We start from the raw sequence: 16,355 nt of genomic DNA, 5'->3' as shown, positions 1-16,355 counted from the left end.
CTTTCTGTGTCAGATGGAATGGAAAAAGAAGTGGTAATAATATTAACAGTTTTGTTGCAAAAATACCACTGCCATGCTCTGAAAAAGGACTTAGTTTGGTAATGAATCTAACTCTAGGAGTCTACTCTTTCCCTCTCAAAAAGCTCCAAGCCAGTGCAGGTAAAAGCATCTGAAAGCTGTTGCTTAGGAGCTTGAAACATCGATAGGAAGATCCTTCTGAATGTTGTCTGCATTGAAGATACTAAGTCCCTAGAGAACATGCTCTAATAAAGTCTTTTGGAATCAAAAGTCTACTCCAACTTGAAAAAGTGTCTAAAATAACTGATGTTATGAACCAGGAGGGAGCTAATTGATTTCCTCCTTAATGGAACCATGGTGGCATAAGTTGCTTACTGAATATCTTACTCAGTGTGAGCTCCCAACTACTATTTAAGGTATAAGGATACTTCACTCAATGCAGAATTTATTTCCATACAGGTTTTACTAAAACTATTGCCTTCAAAAAGAGTGAATACTTTTGTATTTCTGTGAAGGGATATTTTTATCCCCAACTCTAATTAGTGAATGGAGACCAATTTAAGCCACAAATGCTTTGTCTGCCAACTAATTCTGCACACCCAGTTTGAGAACTATGATGAGATTTTTCTTAAAGATATGCTTCCTCCCCCAACACTGTCACCACATTCAAAATATGCCACCACTGGCTAACTTGAAAGTATTAGCAGGACTGCAGGAATCCCAAACAGGAAATCTAGAAAAACACAGAGGCCACCAATAAAAAAACCTCATGAGCCACTTAATTGTGGTGATTTTGGCAATGAGCAGGGTGAGTACTTTTGTCTTAGTACAGCTTCTATTAGCCTGCTCCACAGGAAACGGGATTGTGAGCTACCCCAGACAAGTCTCCCTTCTCAAAACAAAACCAACTATGCTTAAAGTTATAACGCTATTTGTCTTCACCAAACTTTTTCTTAATATCTGACCCGATGTCAGGGCCCTGAACCACACCAGTGGGCTTTGCAACCTCTTCCCCTGCCCTCCCAAGAGCTTCACCCGCCTGTGCTCACGATCCAACCTGATTCACTACAGTTTTGCAATTTTGGGTGAGTCTGCTGAGAAAAGAACTGCAGAGGCCTCACCCGGGGCCTCTGTCCTTCGGCTTGGGAGCCGCGTTGGAGCTCGGGCCCTTGCCTGGGGTGTGCTGCAGCCATGCCCGTGCTTGGCCATGTACCTCACTGACCCTGTTCTTAACCCTGACCTACTGACTTGTTCTTCTGCCTTGACTTCAGTCCTGCCTCACTGCTTTGGACTTGCCTGGTAATCACCAGATTCTTGCCTGCCCCTGGTCCTAACCATCCTCACAGCAAGTTAAGCCCAGTGCTTTCTGCCTTAGCCATCAGAGACAACACATCATCCTCCCTACATTTTGACTTTGTTATTCAAAGACTTAAGTTATCTTCCACTGGAGTTTTTCCTCCTCTCTGCTAAACAATTAAGTTCCTCATCCTATCTGCCATGCATTCTAGGTCTGACAAATCCTCATGAACTTTCACATACCAAGTTATTTATTTATTATTATTAAAATTATCTCTCATTTATGATCACATTATAATCTGTAAGACTTCCTGCAGAAATGACATTTGTCCATTCTACCCTTCTGATCTACTTACCCTGGAGGATCATTTCTGCCCTGCACTAACCCAGTCAAGTCTATCAAGATGGAGCCCAGCATTGCCTCTTTTTCAGATCACTTCAAACTATAACCATGTACAACAATGTATTTGCAAGTCTTTCCCACCTAGATATAGTCTATTGACTAAAACACGCACACCCTGTGCAGTCTGCCTATCATTAACATGAACCTTTCTGGACTTTGGAAACTCTTTTCTCCCCATGCAGCCTTTCAGTATAACAGAGTTGTCAGAATTTTCACAGCAGTAAATTCCAGCCAGTTTCACAACCACCCTGGACCTCATTAGCTTAACATTTTCACAAAACTGCCACGTAAGAATTTCCTAAGTGTTACTGGAAAAAAAATAAAGGTCACAAAATGACCTACAGCTTCTACCCTAATCACATTGCCTCTTTCTCATCATGGAGAGAACACGTTTGTCACAGATTGCACACATCATTTCAAATTAAAGTCAGCCATCATTCCTCTATTTTCTCCCAGGCACATTTGAGCAGCCTGTCCAAAAACTTCAATTTGTTCAGTTCCTTACTTAGATCTTCGGCAACTTCTGAGGCAACGGCCTCACAGTCAGTGCCTTAACTGTCACGGTGTATAACATGCACTGAAAGAAGAACAGATTCAACAGAAACAAAGATCACATCCTAAGGCATCCATACAGAGAAGCTAAGCTTAGGTCGCAGTAGGTAAGAGGTCCACCAAGGAAATCTCTGCAAGGCAAATGCTCTGAACAAGATCCTGTATGTTCTGAAATTAGGGCCACCCCATCATTTCTGTATTTATGTATGCAAAATGGATCTTAGTTTAAATATCAAGACAAATGCTTCATCTACAGAAGAAATCAAATAAAAAACAGATGTGATTTTTTGAGTCAGCTCAAGGTTTTTGTTCCAAAGTTTAAGATTTCTTAAAGGGAAAAAGTCCCAAACTGTTTCACATATTCAACTTGTAATTGCCTATTTTAATAGCATGATGGTATAGAAGAGAAGAAAGGAAGAAAAGAACACAAGCTGATGCTACATAGCATGTTCCCACTGTCAAAAGCATTAGTATCTGCTGAAGCGACTATTCATTGGCAGGGAGTAAATACAACCAGTGGAATACAATGTAACATGCATACATCATTATAAAAATGTCATTAGACTTCTTGTTATATAAAACAGTATTAGAGTATTTCTTACTGTGAGTGTGCAAAGATTCTGATGAAATTGACTGGAAGAAGTTGTATACTCTCTGATTCTGCAGAAAAGCTTGCGATGTATTTGAAAATAGCTGCCTGAAATTTAGGTAAGAGACTGTTAAACTGTAATATTGCATAGGAAGAATACAAAAATTTACTACAGTACCATTTAAGAGTCAAGTAGGCAGTTCCCAATAAGTCCAAACACTTCAAATTGCACGTTCAGCATAAACAATGCTACTTCTGAGCTTTGTTGTTCAGTGCTAGTGTAAGGTCAGAGTACAGTCAGCACAAGAAATTGGCACAATTAATTTCTTTTAATTTAAAAGGTATGTGCTTTTGAGCCATCCCAATTTAAACATTTTAGCCACCTGTAACATTTTACCAAATAGGAGTTTGGAACGAGTCAAAAAGCACTGGATCATATATTTTATCTTTTTTTTTTTTTTTTTTTTTTAAACTGAGAACTTAATTTGCCAAAACAATGCATCTCTTCCTTAAATACATTTATTTGGTTAAATACAAAGTTGAATTCACCTATAATGTCAGTATTTTGGTTTCATAATTATCTCCAAGATCAAAGGGTTTTTGTGCAATATTGCTCTGTGCTGGTCTGAGTCTGTTCCCAAGAGGCCAGTGCCAAATTCTATTAGCTTCAGATAAGAAAATAGGCCAAGAATGAATGGCTTTTACATGCCACACCAAGTTTTCAGTTACTGCTTGCCAGGAAGCACTACCCAGTTCTATTTGTTTGAAGAAAGTGCAAGGGAGTAATTTTTTGCAATTGAGCACATACTTAAGATATATTTATACTAAACTGACACCGTAAGAAAGTGAAATTTGTATACAGTAATGCTATTATCACACAATTATTCACGAAGCATTCCAGTATAGCCACAACATAAGTTGCAAATTGTAACTATAGCTCCATACTATAACATGGCTGGATAAGCTCAAAGGTTATCCGCAAACTGCATCTCTTGGGTTTGCCACTGCTGTGCAGTGAGGCTTCACAAGCTTTCTGTACCACAGATACGTTCTCTTCAGTCAACCACTACTTAACGAGTTTGTTCATTTAAAACCAGAATGTTTATTAGTCAAAACTGTTTGCACAGATTTAGTTTTTGGCTTGACAATCAAGCCAATAAAGACAGACAAATAATATTACAGATCAAAATAAAAGAAAATTGGGAAGGGGGAGGTTAAGACACACAGCAGCTCCCTGTCTTCTTTAGCTAAGATATTGAGACAAAACCCAAAGGTCTGATATGCTCAGACCACAGTACACTCTGAGTAGGAGCTTGAAAAGCAGTGCCCGATTCTTCAACAAGTACCCTGCCTAACCTGATGAATAATTTAAGTTGTTTTGAACAAGGTTGAACAACCCTGACAGAAAAGAACAAACGTAACAAGATATCTGTAGCAAACAAAAAGAACAGGGAAGCACACATAAATCCATATTGCTGATCTGAGTTACAGGATTTGACCCCAGCAAGCGCTCTCATCACTAAATAGCAGGGTATGAAGTATGGGCCATTTTCTTACAAATGTGTGAGCTACATTTCATTTTGTATGCATGCTTCACTGCTACTGTTTATTCTTCCTAAATTCCATTCTGTCTTTCACTCTATCCTGTCATAAAATTAGAACATATGTGCTCTGAGTTAGTTTCTAGTTTTTCTAAATATACGCTTGGTTAATGGAGGTAAGATCCTTGCAGAAGTGCCAATCGTTGCTATACAATACTGCTCAGGACAAAAATTTTCATAATTGTGTAATTAATTCTAAAGAAGTAATCCATTAAAGTTTAATAAGAGTCTCAATCCAAAGAAAAAGAGTCAAGAGTATCTATTTCATCGCTGCCTCCCCATTTTCTTCACAAATTGTTGCAGCAGAATTTCCTCTGTCCCTAAAAGTCATCTGGTTTGACTTGAATCACTTTTCAGGGGATGCACCTCGGGTTATTTGCTAAAATATTTACCTGATTATGGGCTCAAGATCAGCGTGCCTTCGTTCTTCCCTCTTCTGAAAACCCTGATTTAGTGCTCTTAAAATAGTCTTGTCAAATGCTTCAGAAGACAGTTCCTTTGGGAGCTGAGAAAAAGGTTAATGTAAAAAAATGAGTAGTTGACATTTTAAAGACTATATTTGTTCACCATCAGTCTTTATATCTTCTGGTATCAACAAGAAACTCTGTTATTCCAGTTTGAGTAAAGTATATCACAGACTAAAGGTACAACAAATCATCATAATTTAGTATTGCTAGAGAAACACTCTGCTGTAAAGCCTCCCATAAAATCCAAGTGTAAGATGGTTTAAAGCTCTATTTGAAAGAGCTACATTCAGAAATTTACCAATACTATGTTATTTTCCAGAGTAATTTACAGCCTTTTTTGATCTATTTCTTTAAATCTTTCAAACACAGGAAGTAAGTCTGAAAATAACATTAAAAAATTACCAGGGAGGACTGAATGCTGTACTCACTTCCATCACTTCGCTAGATTAAATTATTTCAAAGAAACAAGTAGAAAGGAGACTGTTTCAGTTGTATAACCCACCATTAACTTCAGTGGGCAATACTGAGATTAATCAATAGCAAATCCTTCCCCAGTTGCTATTAACACTGAAACTTATGAAAATTCATTCTAACTGTTTCCAATGCCAGTATTACAAAGTGAGTTATTCTGATGTCCTAGTTCAGAAGGCAAAATTCTTGCTACTAAAGAGCATGTTTATTTTAAATAAAAAATATTAGCTAGAACAAAGACTTTTCATATTTACAACTCACAAAATAATATATATTAAAGTTGTTAAAATTTGTTCATTTATATTTAAAAAAAGAAGTCATTTAATTTGGAGGCAATTAAAAGTAAATTGCCATAGCAAACATGTTTTTTCCTGAAGTTAAAAGCTATTGCTCTGCCATCAGTTATGATCAACAGCACTACATATTTTACACTAGAGCAGCATCTTCCTCTTGCATACCTGGAATGGACGCGATCCAGAGTGCCAGCTGGGTATTACATCCTGCTGGTGGTACAACACCAAAGCACTACGCAATTCTTTCACTGAATCAAGTGCTACTAATAGAGAGACACAATGCCTAATGTAGATAATCACTTGGTAACATACATAAAAGAAACTTGTGGAATCTAGATAGGTGCTGTTAGCATTAGATTAGAAGAGTGCTATAGCACCAGCAGTGTATTAGATATAAAACCAGAAAGAAGGGCTGAAAGCAGCTGTTCTTAACTGACACCTTTGGCTTTAATACATGCTACTGAGGAACTCTGACTGAAGAATTAGTCAGTATATAACAAAAGGTACCAAAAAAACTACTGCAGAAGCATAGGGACAAGCAAACTTCCTGTTCTGGTGTTTTGGTTTTAAATTTGTCTCTCTTTAAGACTTTCATTACAAGGAATTTAATTCCTTCTGTAGTTAAAGATTCAGTTATAATACGAACTCAAGATTTGGTGCTTAACTTATTTTAATGTCAGGTAATGAGACAGCCTTGTTACTAACAAGCTTATTAGTCCTTCCATATATGTGGGTAATTTCCTATATGCAAATATAGGAAATATTTGTGCTTATCAACTAAGAGAAGATGCTCTTTAAATATAAAGCTTCCAAGTTATCCCATTTACTACCTTAGTTTTTCCCACTGATGCTTCTATTCTGAAACAATTTTCACAGTTATCTTACTCCTGTCACCCATAACCTTCAAATTCCTGTATTCAAGTATTTTGACCATTCTTTTCTGTTTCTAGGAAACTGAGCGTACTACTTAACAATGCCATGCAGACTGGAAATAAAAGTAACAAAAAGCCAAAATACAAGTGCCTATGAACCGGACAGCACTTGTACTCCAGTGCTTTTTAAAGCAAGGTATAAGTTTTATCCTACTTTATTTAACAATTCTCTCTTTCTTCTCTACTTCAAACCAAATATATTTTTCAGCTATGCTCATTCTCCACTGAACACCTCAGCAAGCTTGTAGCAGCCTGTGGTTGTCTTCCTCTTGCCCTGCCATCTTCTATATACCTAGACTCTGCTGGAGCAGTCCAGCCAGCACATGAAACACTCCACATCTGAAGAGCTGCCATCAGTCAAACTACACAGCTCTGCAACATTTTGGATCCTGTCTGTTTGCCTGGCTCCTCCTCCTGACAGCAAGTAAGTACTAGAGGGTCCATTTCAGAAACAGGTGTTCATCTTTACAGTAGAAGAACAGGAGGCACCCAGTTAAACACTCATCCCACAGCTGCACAGGATCCCGTAAGACAGTCCTGCTTTTAAGGTTCTCTTCAGGAGCAGATGCATGTACCCTGTGTTATGGGACAGCCCATCCACAAACCAGACATGCCATCCATAATTCAAATCCTCACAAATCAAGCTATGGGAACTATTGGAACTAGATATTCCAACTAGATTAAAGCAGCAGTGAATGCTCACTGCTTCATTTCTACAATGCTGGAAAACATAATGCTGGTAATTGAAACAGTGAAAAAGACAATGACCTTTGTGTAGTAACTGGCTTTCTACTTGCAATTAGCAACACAATTAGGAACAGCAGATGCCATCAAAACATGCCCAAAACAGACCTTTCATTAGTGCCCTGAACAGTGAGGAGTTTAAATGCAGAATTTCCCAGAATGGGTGGAACCCGAAATCTTAGACAGTGGCAATGAAAGACAGTTCAAGGTCATCACAGTTACCTACATGTGGGCCTACACACACAAGTGTATTCCCTGTTTGGGGCAGGGCGAAGAACAACTTAGAGAACTTTTACTTTTTTAAAAACACAAGCATTCACAAATAGTTGCTAGATTTTCCTCAAATTTCATAGACTCATAGAATCATAGAATGGTTAGGATTGGAAGGGGTCTTAAAGATCATTTAGTTCCAACCCCCCTGCCATCAGCAGGGACACCTTCCACTAGACCAGGTTGCTCAAAGCCTCATCCAGCCTGGCCTTGAACACTTCCAGGGAGGGGGCATCTACAACTTCTCTGGGCAACCTGTTCCAGTGTCTCACCACCCTCACAGTGAAGAACTTCTTCCTAATATCTAATCTAACCCTACCTCTTTCAGTTTAAAGCCATTTCCCCTTGTTTTGTCATTAACTGCCCTTATGAAAAGTCCCTCCCCAGCTTTCTTGTAGGCCCCTTCAGGTACTGGAAGGCAGCTGTAGGATCTCCCCAAAGCCTTCTCTTCTCCAGGCTGAACAGCACCAACTCTTTCGGCCTGTCTTCATAGGAGAGGTGCTCCAGCCCTGGGATCATCCTGGTGGCCTTCCTCTAACTCCTTGTGACAGTGAATATGCCTGCCTTTGTTCTACTGAAGAATACAACAGTAAAATTAAGAACTATTATGCTCATGGCTCTGCCTTATTAATTAAAACCAACAAGTTATACTCTTTAAGGTCATTCTAACAGGGACACCAATAAGCAAACAAGCAGTGCTTATACCTATATATTAACTCGGTGGAAAATATTAAAGCTTTATGGTAGTTCAATTAAAACTGTAAGAGCAATTTCAGATGAGACAAACAATCTCCTCCTGGGAAACTCCCCAAACATTCTGTTGAGCTTCTTCAGCTGTCAAGCTGCTCCACCACAACACATGTTTAAACAGTTAATGCAATTGTGAAGTACAAAAATCTGTTAGTGTGCTTTAGTTTCTCTAATTATTCCTCAGAAATCACAGCTCTCTTAGACTACTTCTGAAGTTCTAAACCTGATGTGTAAACACTACTTTTATATTTCAATACATACTTTTAGCAGGAATTCCTGAAGCTCCTGGTGTGTTTTTGTTACACAGGTTACTGAAAGGTCAGACCAGCTTACCTAGTAAGGAAAGAAAAGAGAATGAGGTAAGTTTCTTTTTCCAAATATCATACAATTTAGCTGATTTTAACATTTCCATAAATCTGACGATCTCGCTATAAGAGTTAATGCTTGCAGATAAGTAAACACCAGGCAAAACAAGGATAATGGTGTACTTTTTCAAAGACTAATAGTAATTTTGAGTGTACATTTTAAAGATCATATTCATATTACTTGTGGTTAAAGAGAGTACAAACAAACTGAGGTGAATGCAAGGAAGTCCCTGAAGATTACTCACTTACTGACTCAGAAAGAAGCCAGGCAGAAGGCTCTGCAATTACAGGACCATGTTTCAAACAGATATCATTAACTGCAAAAACCAGGTACCAGAGAAAAGGACTGTAGGTCAGATATACTGGATTGAGCTCTCACTGTCATTACTATGAGTCAAAACAAAAAAGGGAAAAAAAATCTCTCTCTGTTTATATTACCTATAAAATAATTTTATCTGCCTCAGGCTGGACTCTTACACAGTCATATAGAAGTTCTGGCAGGTACAATTCATAAAAATATGACAAGTTCCTAAAGAATTTACTCAGGAATCAGACAGCATTTTGATATATGCTTGTATAAAATTTCAGTAGCTTATTATTCTGACACAACATGCAAGTAGTAAAACAGCACCTTCACATGCATATTTTGAGTAAAAAAAGAACTAGGCTTGGTTAGATGAGTGCTGCCTGGCTTTAAGCCCTCTTCCGTGCTTAAGATTCCTATTACACACATGGGAAGATTCTGTGTAATGGGAGTGGACGTGGCAATCATAAACATTCATTTACTCCCAAGAGTTGATAGGATAATTGCAACCACCAACTGCCTTCAGCTTAGTCCCCAGAAATGCCAACTACTCTTGGTGCCTTCAGTTGGGAAGCCATGACTGTAGTTGCTGTTATAACCGTAAAAAGCAGTGTCTGGGCAAGACAAAATGACCTGCAGTGAGGAGCACAGTATATACCTGCACAGATGAGGAGAGGAAACTCTTTCCTAAAAGAACTGAGGTGCAGGAGTTTCAAGCTTACTCAAGTACTTCCCAGAAAATCTCCACATTCCCCCTTTAACAAAGAAATTCAAAGCCGTCAAATCTGTCTATGTGATGAATTTTCCAAATAGTTTTGTGACCTTAAATATTAATAATCCACATGGGTGTTATTTACAAACCTCTCCTATCCACTCTTGTATTTTACACAGTGCTCAGTTCATGGACTATTTGGACAGAAGTCCTATGACAAGGTTGAAATACTTGGGGCAAGTCAGCCTTTAAGACTTTGAAGGCTAAATTCCACATTACTGTCCTCCGCAAAAGAAGAGTCCAAAATTTTTTGCAAATTTCACCTTCACACATGATCAACAACAGGGCCTCTGTTGCCACCACCTTACTTCAAAAACAGAAATAGTATTTATGTCAATTTAACTCTAATTTTAAGCTTCTAGTAATACCAGAAAAGACAAACACTATAATTTGCATCCATTTAGAGAATACAATAACAAACTTTAGGATCAACACACCAGTTTTCAGCTCAAAATGGCATTTTTTTTAGTTTGCTTCTTCAAAGAGCTTCCATGACCCATGTCAAATGGCCAGTGATACTGCTTGATCTGCAACATTCTTTTGTTTGTGGAAAAAAGGTAAAATTTTACTCTATGTTCAAATCTAGTACACTACCAGACTGAAATCTATTGCGCAAATGACTCAATGTTAGTCAGTCCTTGCTAAGAAAATTACTACTCTGATTCAATTAGAACATCACCACCAACAGTCTTAGCACCTATTATTTAATACCTACAGTCCTTAACACTAGACCTCAATACCGAAAGCTTATTTTCCAAGGTAGTAAGAAATGTTTCAGTTTTGTTTAAAATTCATTCACATAATTGTTTTCTGTGTTGCCTCTGGATATTATAATACACAAAGACTATACTAGGTAGGCCTTCAAGTCTGCTGGCATTTTTTTACCTCAACAAACAAACAAATCTTCAAACCAAACAAACCAATCCCCATTTTTGTCAAAAACCACAGGAGCCATCCAGTTACGGTAAATATTCGTGAGAGAGATCTAAGAAGAACATATGACTCCAAGCAACATATAGCTGCAGACACAAGAACTGTGCTCCTATGAGCACTTGAGCAAACAATCAACTAGTTTTAGAATTCTTTGTAATGCTTACCCCAAATCAGCAACAGCCAAGTTTCTGGCTATGGCTGATGTTTTTACACCTTCCCACCTTATGCCCACAATTACATAAAACACCTGATCTACACACAGAATCCAAGAGAATTACAGGATAATTCCAAGAATCTCTGAAGACTCTAATGTCATTCAAAATTTCCTCCCGAGCAGGTATTTAAAACAAGCTGTATACATCTACAATATATAAGATATCACAAAGACATTTATTTTAATATTCTGGAGGGTATTTGCTTACTTCAAATGTGTACTCCAAATGTTTGTCAGCCCTTTTTCTTGGTACTCCTTTCAGGGTTATCTTCTCAATGTGTACAGCTGAAAGAAAAACACCTTATTGCACACACTAAAATTACAGTCTGAAAAGACATCCCCTTACCTAGCCACTCTGAGAGTCCCTGTACGCTATTTACTGACTGACACAACCCCAGGCTTTCTCAGATGCTACTTTACTACAACAAACTGCAGGGGGCAGGTAGAGCCTTGTTCTCCAGGAAGTGTTTCTCTGGCCTGACCACAACCCCTACACTGTAGATCACGGGAATTTGTGCATTACCCAAGAGCTTTTTAGACCAAAAGTCACTTAAGTACAACAATGTAACCACTATAAGTGAAAAGACAATAAAAGGAAGTCAAATTGCATCTTTACTCCAAGAAGTAACAAGCGCTGACAAAAGCCAGTGACAGTGCTTTCCACATCCACGTTTCTGAAACATCAAGTAGTAATGAGAACAAACTAAGGCAGAAGAACCACATTTCTGAAAGGCACTCAGGTGGAAGGAGACACTTGGGGAAGGCCTGAAGGAGACAGAAATGAGTGTTGAACTGAAATTGAACTGAAAAGGAAGAAAGGGGGAAGGCCTGAAGGAGACAGAAATGAGTGTTAGCAAACAGAAAATGAAGAGGAGAAGCAGGAGGCTACTATAATTGTAAAGAACATCATTAAATTGAACTGAAAAGGGAGAAAGATACTTCAAAGTACTTGCTCCTTTAACATTCCTTCCCCATAGTCTACTGTATTCAGGAATAAGCAAGCTCTGGCTGTGACGTGGTAAGCAGCAGCACTGCATGGCTTTGAGGGTCTGGAGATTTTATTGAGAGCACATAACATTGTTCAGGTAATACCTGATATAAAAATCCTTATGTAGCCGAGATGGGCTTTTCACTTTTCCTGCTACGGTGGCCTAAGAATTCAACAGAATTTTATTCCTTTACAAGCATGAATGCATCTTTACAGGCAAAAAAAATATTTAAAAAACAATTTGACCAGCTCTACACCATCAGTGCTTCCTTTCAATGCATTTGTAGCTCTATCTTTTTTTGAGGGAGGTGGGAACAACAGGGTGGTGTTACCAGGCTAATGTTTTCCTTTCAACTTTTAACATCATGTTTACGTAAGATATATTGGAAACTACTCATAACAATAAAAAAAAAAATCTACTTCCTATTGTTGGAGATCAGCTAATTACCATTTCATCTAACTTAAACACCTTTAATGATTTTTGTTAAAGATACAATTGCAGTACCATCCCCATCAAAGATGCCAGTTCCAAGAGAACTAAGTATTGGCCATTTCCTGAAAGGAATAACAAGCCAGCACACAAGCCTAGCGCCAGCACTACAGCTTCCAACCCTTTTAATAGAAAGGCCGACAAACACTGAGTGTGCTGGTGTGCGCTGGATGCAACTCTCTACCTGGGAGTTAGAGTGCTGGACGATCAGCTCATTTTTATCAGTTAATTAAGATTAATTATTACAAGCAAATAAATCTGAGATGAGCTAAGGATGCCAGACAATAACATACATCTATATACCATGAAAAGATGAATGCTTAGCGACCTTAATTTTAACTGTCAGGTATAGATAGAAGCACTGTTAGAAAAAGGACTATGGCAGAGCATGAGTTATGGTGCTGTAAAGTTTCTTAACGGCCAATGTTAAAATTGATACTACCAGCTGAGTTGATATTCATAAGTTAATTAAAAAGTTGATTCCCATGACTGGAACTGAGAATAGTGGTTTAAATTGCATTTTACTTCATGCATATACTTAGCATACATAATTATGGAAACTAACACCATTAACATTCACAGACAAACTTCTTTTCTAATGAGATTTTGTTTATTTTAAACTATTTAATGTTCTCAATTCTAAACATATTTGTCCTCAAGTATAAAGAAATTTTACTGCACAATGCCGTACCTTCAGCTTCCTTCTTTTTGTTGCTGTTGCATGCTTCATCTTAATAAATGATACAACAGGTAATTACAGTGTTGTTGCTGCACAGCTTTAATTCCACAGTTTCAATAGACTACTTTAAAATACTCTTTCTACAATCACATTTTAAATATTCTAAATGGCTAGACTGAGAAGAAATGTTTGAATATACAAGCTAATGAGGCGTGTTACATCGCTACATCTATTCTGGACCCAACACATACACTCAGGATGATTAAGTCAGGAATGTATACATGACACTGCTTCCGTTTTAAGTGTAAGTTAAGATTTCTAAAAATCACAGCTAAGAATAAAAACCATGTTTTATTAGCAGTGCTATTTCTAAGGCAGTAAGGAGACTTCTGTTGTGAGTCTCCTCCTATCATAAACCTATATAGCAATTTCCTTCACCGTAGTTTCTATTGATAATACAGATGCTGAGAAATATTTAAGCGCTTCGCTAGATTCAATTATTCAACTTTTCTGTGCTTCTGTTACTTAATTCAAGAGCGTTGCTAAAGTCTCCCTTCTGTGTTTCTAATTTGTGAATATGAACACTTTGAACTCTGTAAAAGAGTGTGTAACAGGTTTGTTGTCTGTAATCTGCCATACTCTTTCTCTGTGTTTTTTGCAAGGAATTAAAACTCTCAAATTGCTTGCCTTCAAAGTGTAATTAAATCTCCACAATAGAGATGAGGACAAAAGGAACAGCAATAGTTTTCCCAGATTGCCAGCTCTTCGCTATCTGCTGGATAGCATAGACTAATTTTGAGTAGACAAGTGTTTGCTAATCTTGTTGGAGAATAAAGGGTAAGAATAAATCTGTTTTCAATATGCTCAGTTCTTCAAAAAGAAGAAACTGTGCTGGCAATTGCACAGAAGAGTTCTGTTTACGCTCTGAAGCCTTGTTCTTATTCTCCCCAACAGAGCCAAAAGACGACTTATGTCTACAGAAAGCCTCTCACTTCTCCAAACTACCACTTCTATAAAACCTCCTAATATGTGTTTTTTCTTTCTTTCTTTGCTTTTAAAGACTAGTCACGTACAACTGAATCAAGCAGCAAAAGCGACCCACTGTTTCACAGTATCTCCACGTTTTGCTTCAAGAATCTAAATCATCTAACCATCATTAATACAAATGCATTAAATTTTCCTGTTTTCTCCCAAATCTCATCTCTCTGATTTCTCCCAAATCTGAACACGAGCAGACAATGTGCGCTTGCAGCCCAGAGGGCCAACCGTATCCTGGGCTGCATCAAGAGAAGCGTGTCCAGCAGGTCGAGGGAGGTGATTCTGCCCCTCTACTCCGCTCTTGTAAGGCCCCACCTGGAGTACTGCGTCCAGTTCTGGAGCCCCCAACATAAGAAAGACATGGACCTGTTAGAACAAGTCCAGAGAAGGGCCACCAGGATGATCTGAGGGCTGGAGCACCTCTCCTATGAAGACAGGCTGAAAGAGTTGGGGCTGTTCAGCCTGAAAAAGAGAAGGCTCCAGGGAGATCTTAGAGCAGCCTTCCAATACCTGAAGGGGGACTACAAGAAAGCTGGGGAAGGACTTTTCATAAGGGCAACTAATGACAAGACAAGGGGTAATGGGTTTAAACTGAAAGAGGGGAGGTTTAGATTAGATACTAGGAAGAAGTTTTTCACTGTGAGGGTGGTCAGACAGTGACCCAGGTTGCCCAAGGAAGTTGTTGATGCCCCCTCCCTGGAAGTGTTTAAGACCAGGCTGGATGAGGCTTTGAGCAACCTGATCTAGTGGAAGGTGTCCCTGCTGATGGCAGGGGGATTGGAACTAGATGATCTTTAAGGTCCCTTCCAACCCAAACCATTCTATGATTCTATGATTCTCTCTCTTCAGGAGGAAGTTCATTTGCAATCAATTTCCATGCATGCAATCACTCGTAGTTACCAGCTAAGAAGAATGACAACTTGTTATAATAGAGAAAAGAGCAAGCAGGCAGCAGAGAAGCTATTATACTTACCAGTCGCTGCAGTTTCTCATTCAGATGAACGGCAAGACAGATGCAAGATCTCTACAACTCCAGGCAGAGTTTAGTGTTCAAAAAAAACCTTAGTGTTCCTAAAAGGAAGCCTCAGACAACATACCTTCTCGCTGAGGTCTATGGGAAGCCATTGGTAGTCCATCATGAGGTGCTGTGGTTCGTTCTAGCAAACTGGTCTCATTACTTGACATGCAGTCACCATGGGAAAAGTCATTCTAAATTGAGAAGGAAAAAAAAGAAGGAAGTGTCTTAATAGACTGCACACTATCAAAGCTCACTCTAAACAGCAGATTTTTTTAAAAAAAAAGTTCCTTATTTGGTATTCTACAGGAGAAACACCTACAGTTCTTGAGAGTAGCAAAAAGGTGGTCATTAGCCATTTCAGGTTTTATTTATTTATTTATTACATGTCAGCTATAACCTTTCTGTTATAGCTGACATGTTTCACTGACCTTATTTTAAAAACAGAACAGTGTAGAGGACAGATCATGTGCCTTTAGGGTATCTCAGGCTGGACAATTCAAGACCATTAGCTCAGAACTTCAGTGCTCATTTACTGTTAGTATGAACTCTTTCCATTACTAACCTGCGAAGTCATCTACTCACTACACTCTAAACATACTGTCCTCAAATTATATTCATGCCCTGTATCTTCAGCCTGCCACCTTTTCTGTATAGGAAATCATGAATACCTGTTTGGCCAGTTTATCAGGACATACGGTCCTAACAGCTAAATCCATGCACTGCTTACTAACTACTCATTCAAAATGCAACCAGTTGCCACCAACACCCTCTCTTCCTTAGAGAAAATAACAGACTGAAACCTCATTTCCCCCTATTTTTGCATGCAGACTTCAAAATTACATGCCAAAAATTACTACTGGTTTAATACAGTGCATAAGGAGGGGACAGAACAGGAAATCATACGAGATAGATAACATGGACAGATAAGTAAGAGAAGAAAGGACAAACTAGGCTAACAATTATAAATTAAGAGAAAAGTATTACACAAGCATGGACTTCAAGTGGTTTCTCTAGGGTAACAAGAGCCTAAATATTTTTTCCCAAATTAAGATAAAACATTAATGTATACATTTACATGTTCTTCAATGAGCAGGTCTTGTTAAAAAACCCAAACTGACCAACCAAGGTAAAATTCAGAAATGTTTTAACACGTCCAATGACTTTAGAT

The 16,355-nt window shown here is 38.4% G+C and overlaps 1 protein-coding gene across 1 annotated transcript in view; it reads right to left on the bottom strand.

Moving 5' to 3' along the window:
• ZCCHC2 (zinc finger CCHC-type containing 2) overlaps nucleotides 1-15,372 on the bottom strand; it is a 29,095-nt gene extending 13,723 nt beyond the window's left edge. The window contains exons 1-5 of the mRNA XM_010175722.2: nucleotides 15,267-15,372; nucleotides 11,183-11,259; nucleotides 8,648-8,719; nucleotides 4,852-4,964; nucleotides 2,872-2,966 (exon numbers count right to left, since the gene is read on the bottom strand). Of these exons, the coding sequence (XP_010174024.1) occupies nucleotides 2,872-2,966; nucleotides 4,852-4,964; nucleotides 8,648-8,719; nucleotides 11,183-11,259; nucleotides 15,267-15,354 (445 nt within the window). The 5' untranslated portion in view covers nucleotides 15,355-15,372. The remainder of the gene's footprint in view (nucleotides 1-2,871; nucleotides 2,967-4,851; nucleotides 4,965-8,647; nucleotides 8,720-11,182; nucleotides 11,260-15,266) is intronic.
• Nucleotides 15,373-16,355: the final 983 nt, after the last annotated feature.

Source organism: Antrostomus carolinensis, unplaced genomic scaffold (assembly GCF_000700745.2).
Source record: "Antrostomus carolinensis isolate BGI_N321 unplaced genomic scaffold, ASM70074v2 scaffold5489, whole genome shotgun sequence".
Taxonomy (NCBI): domain Eukaryota; kingdom Metazoa; phylum Chordata; class Aves; order Caprimulgiformes; family Caprimulgidae; genus Antrostomus; species Antrostomus carolinensis.
Note: the sequence above shows the minus strand (reverse complement) of the source record. Positions and strands in the feature narration are given on the sequence as shown.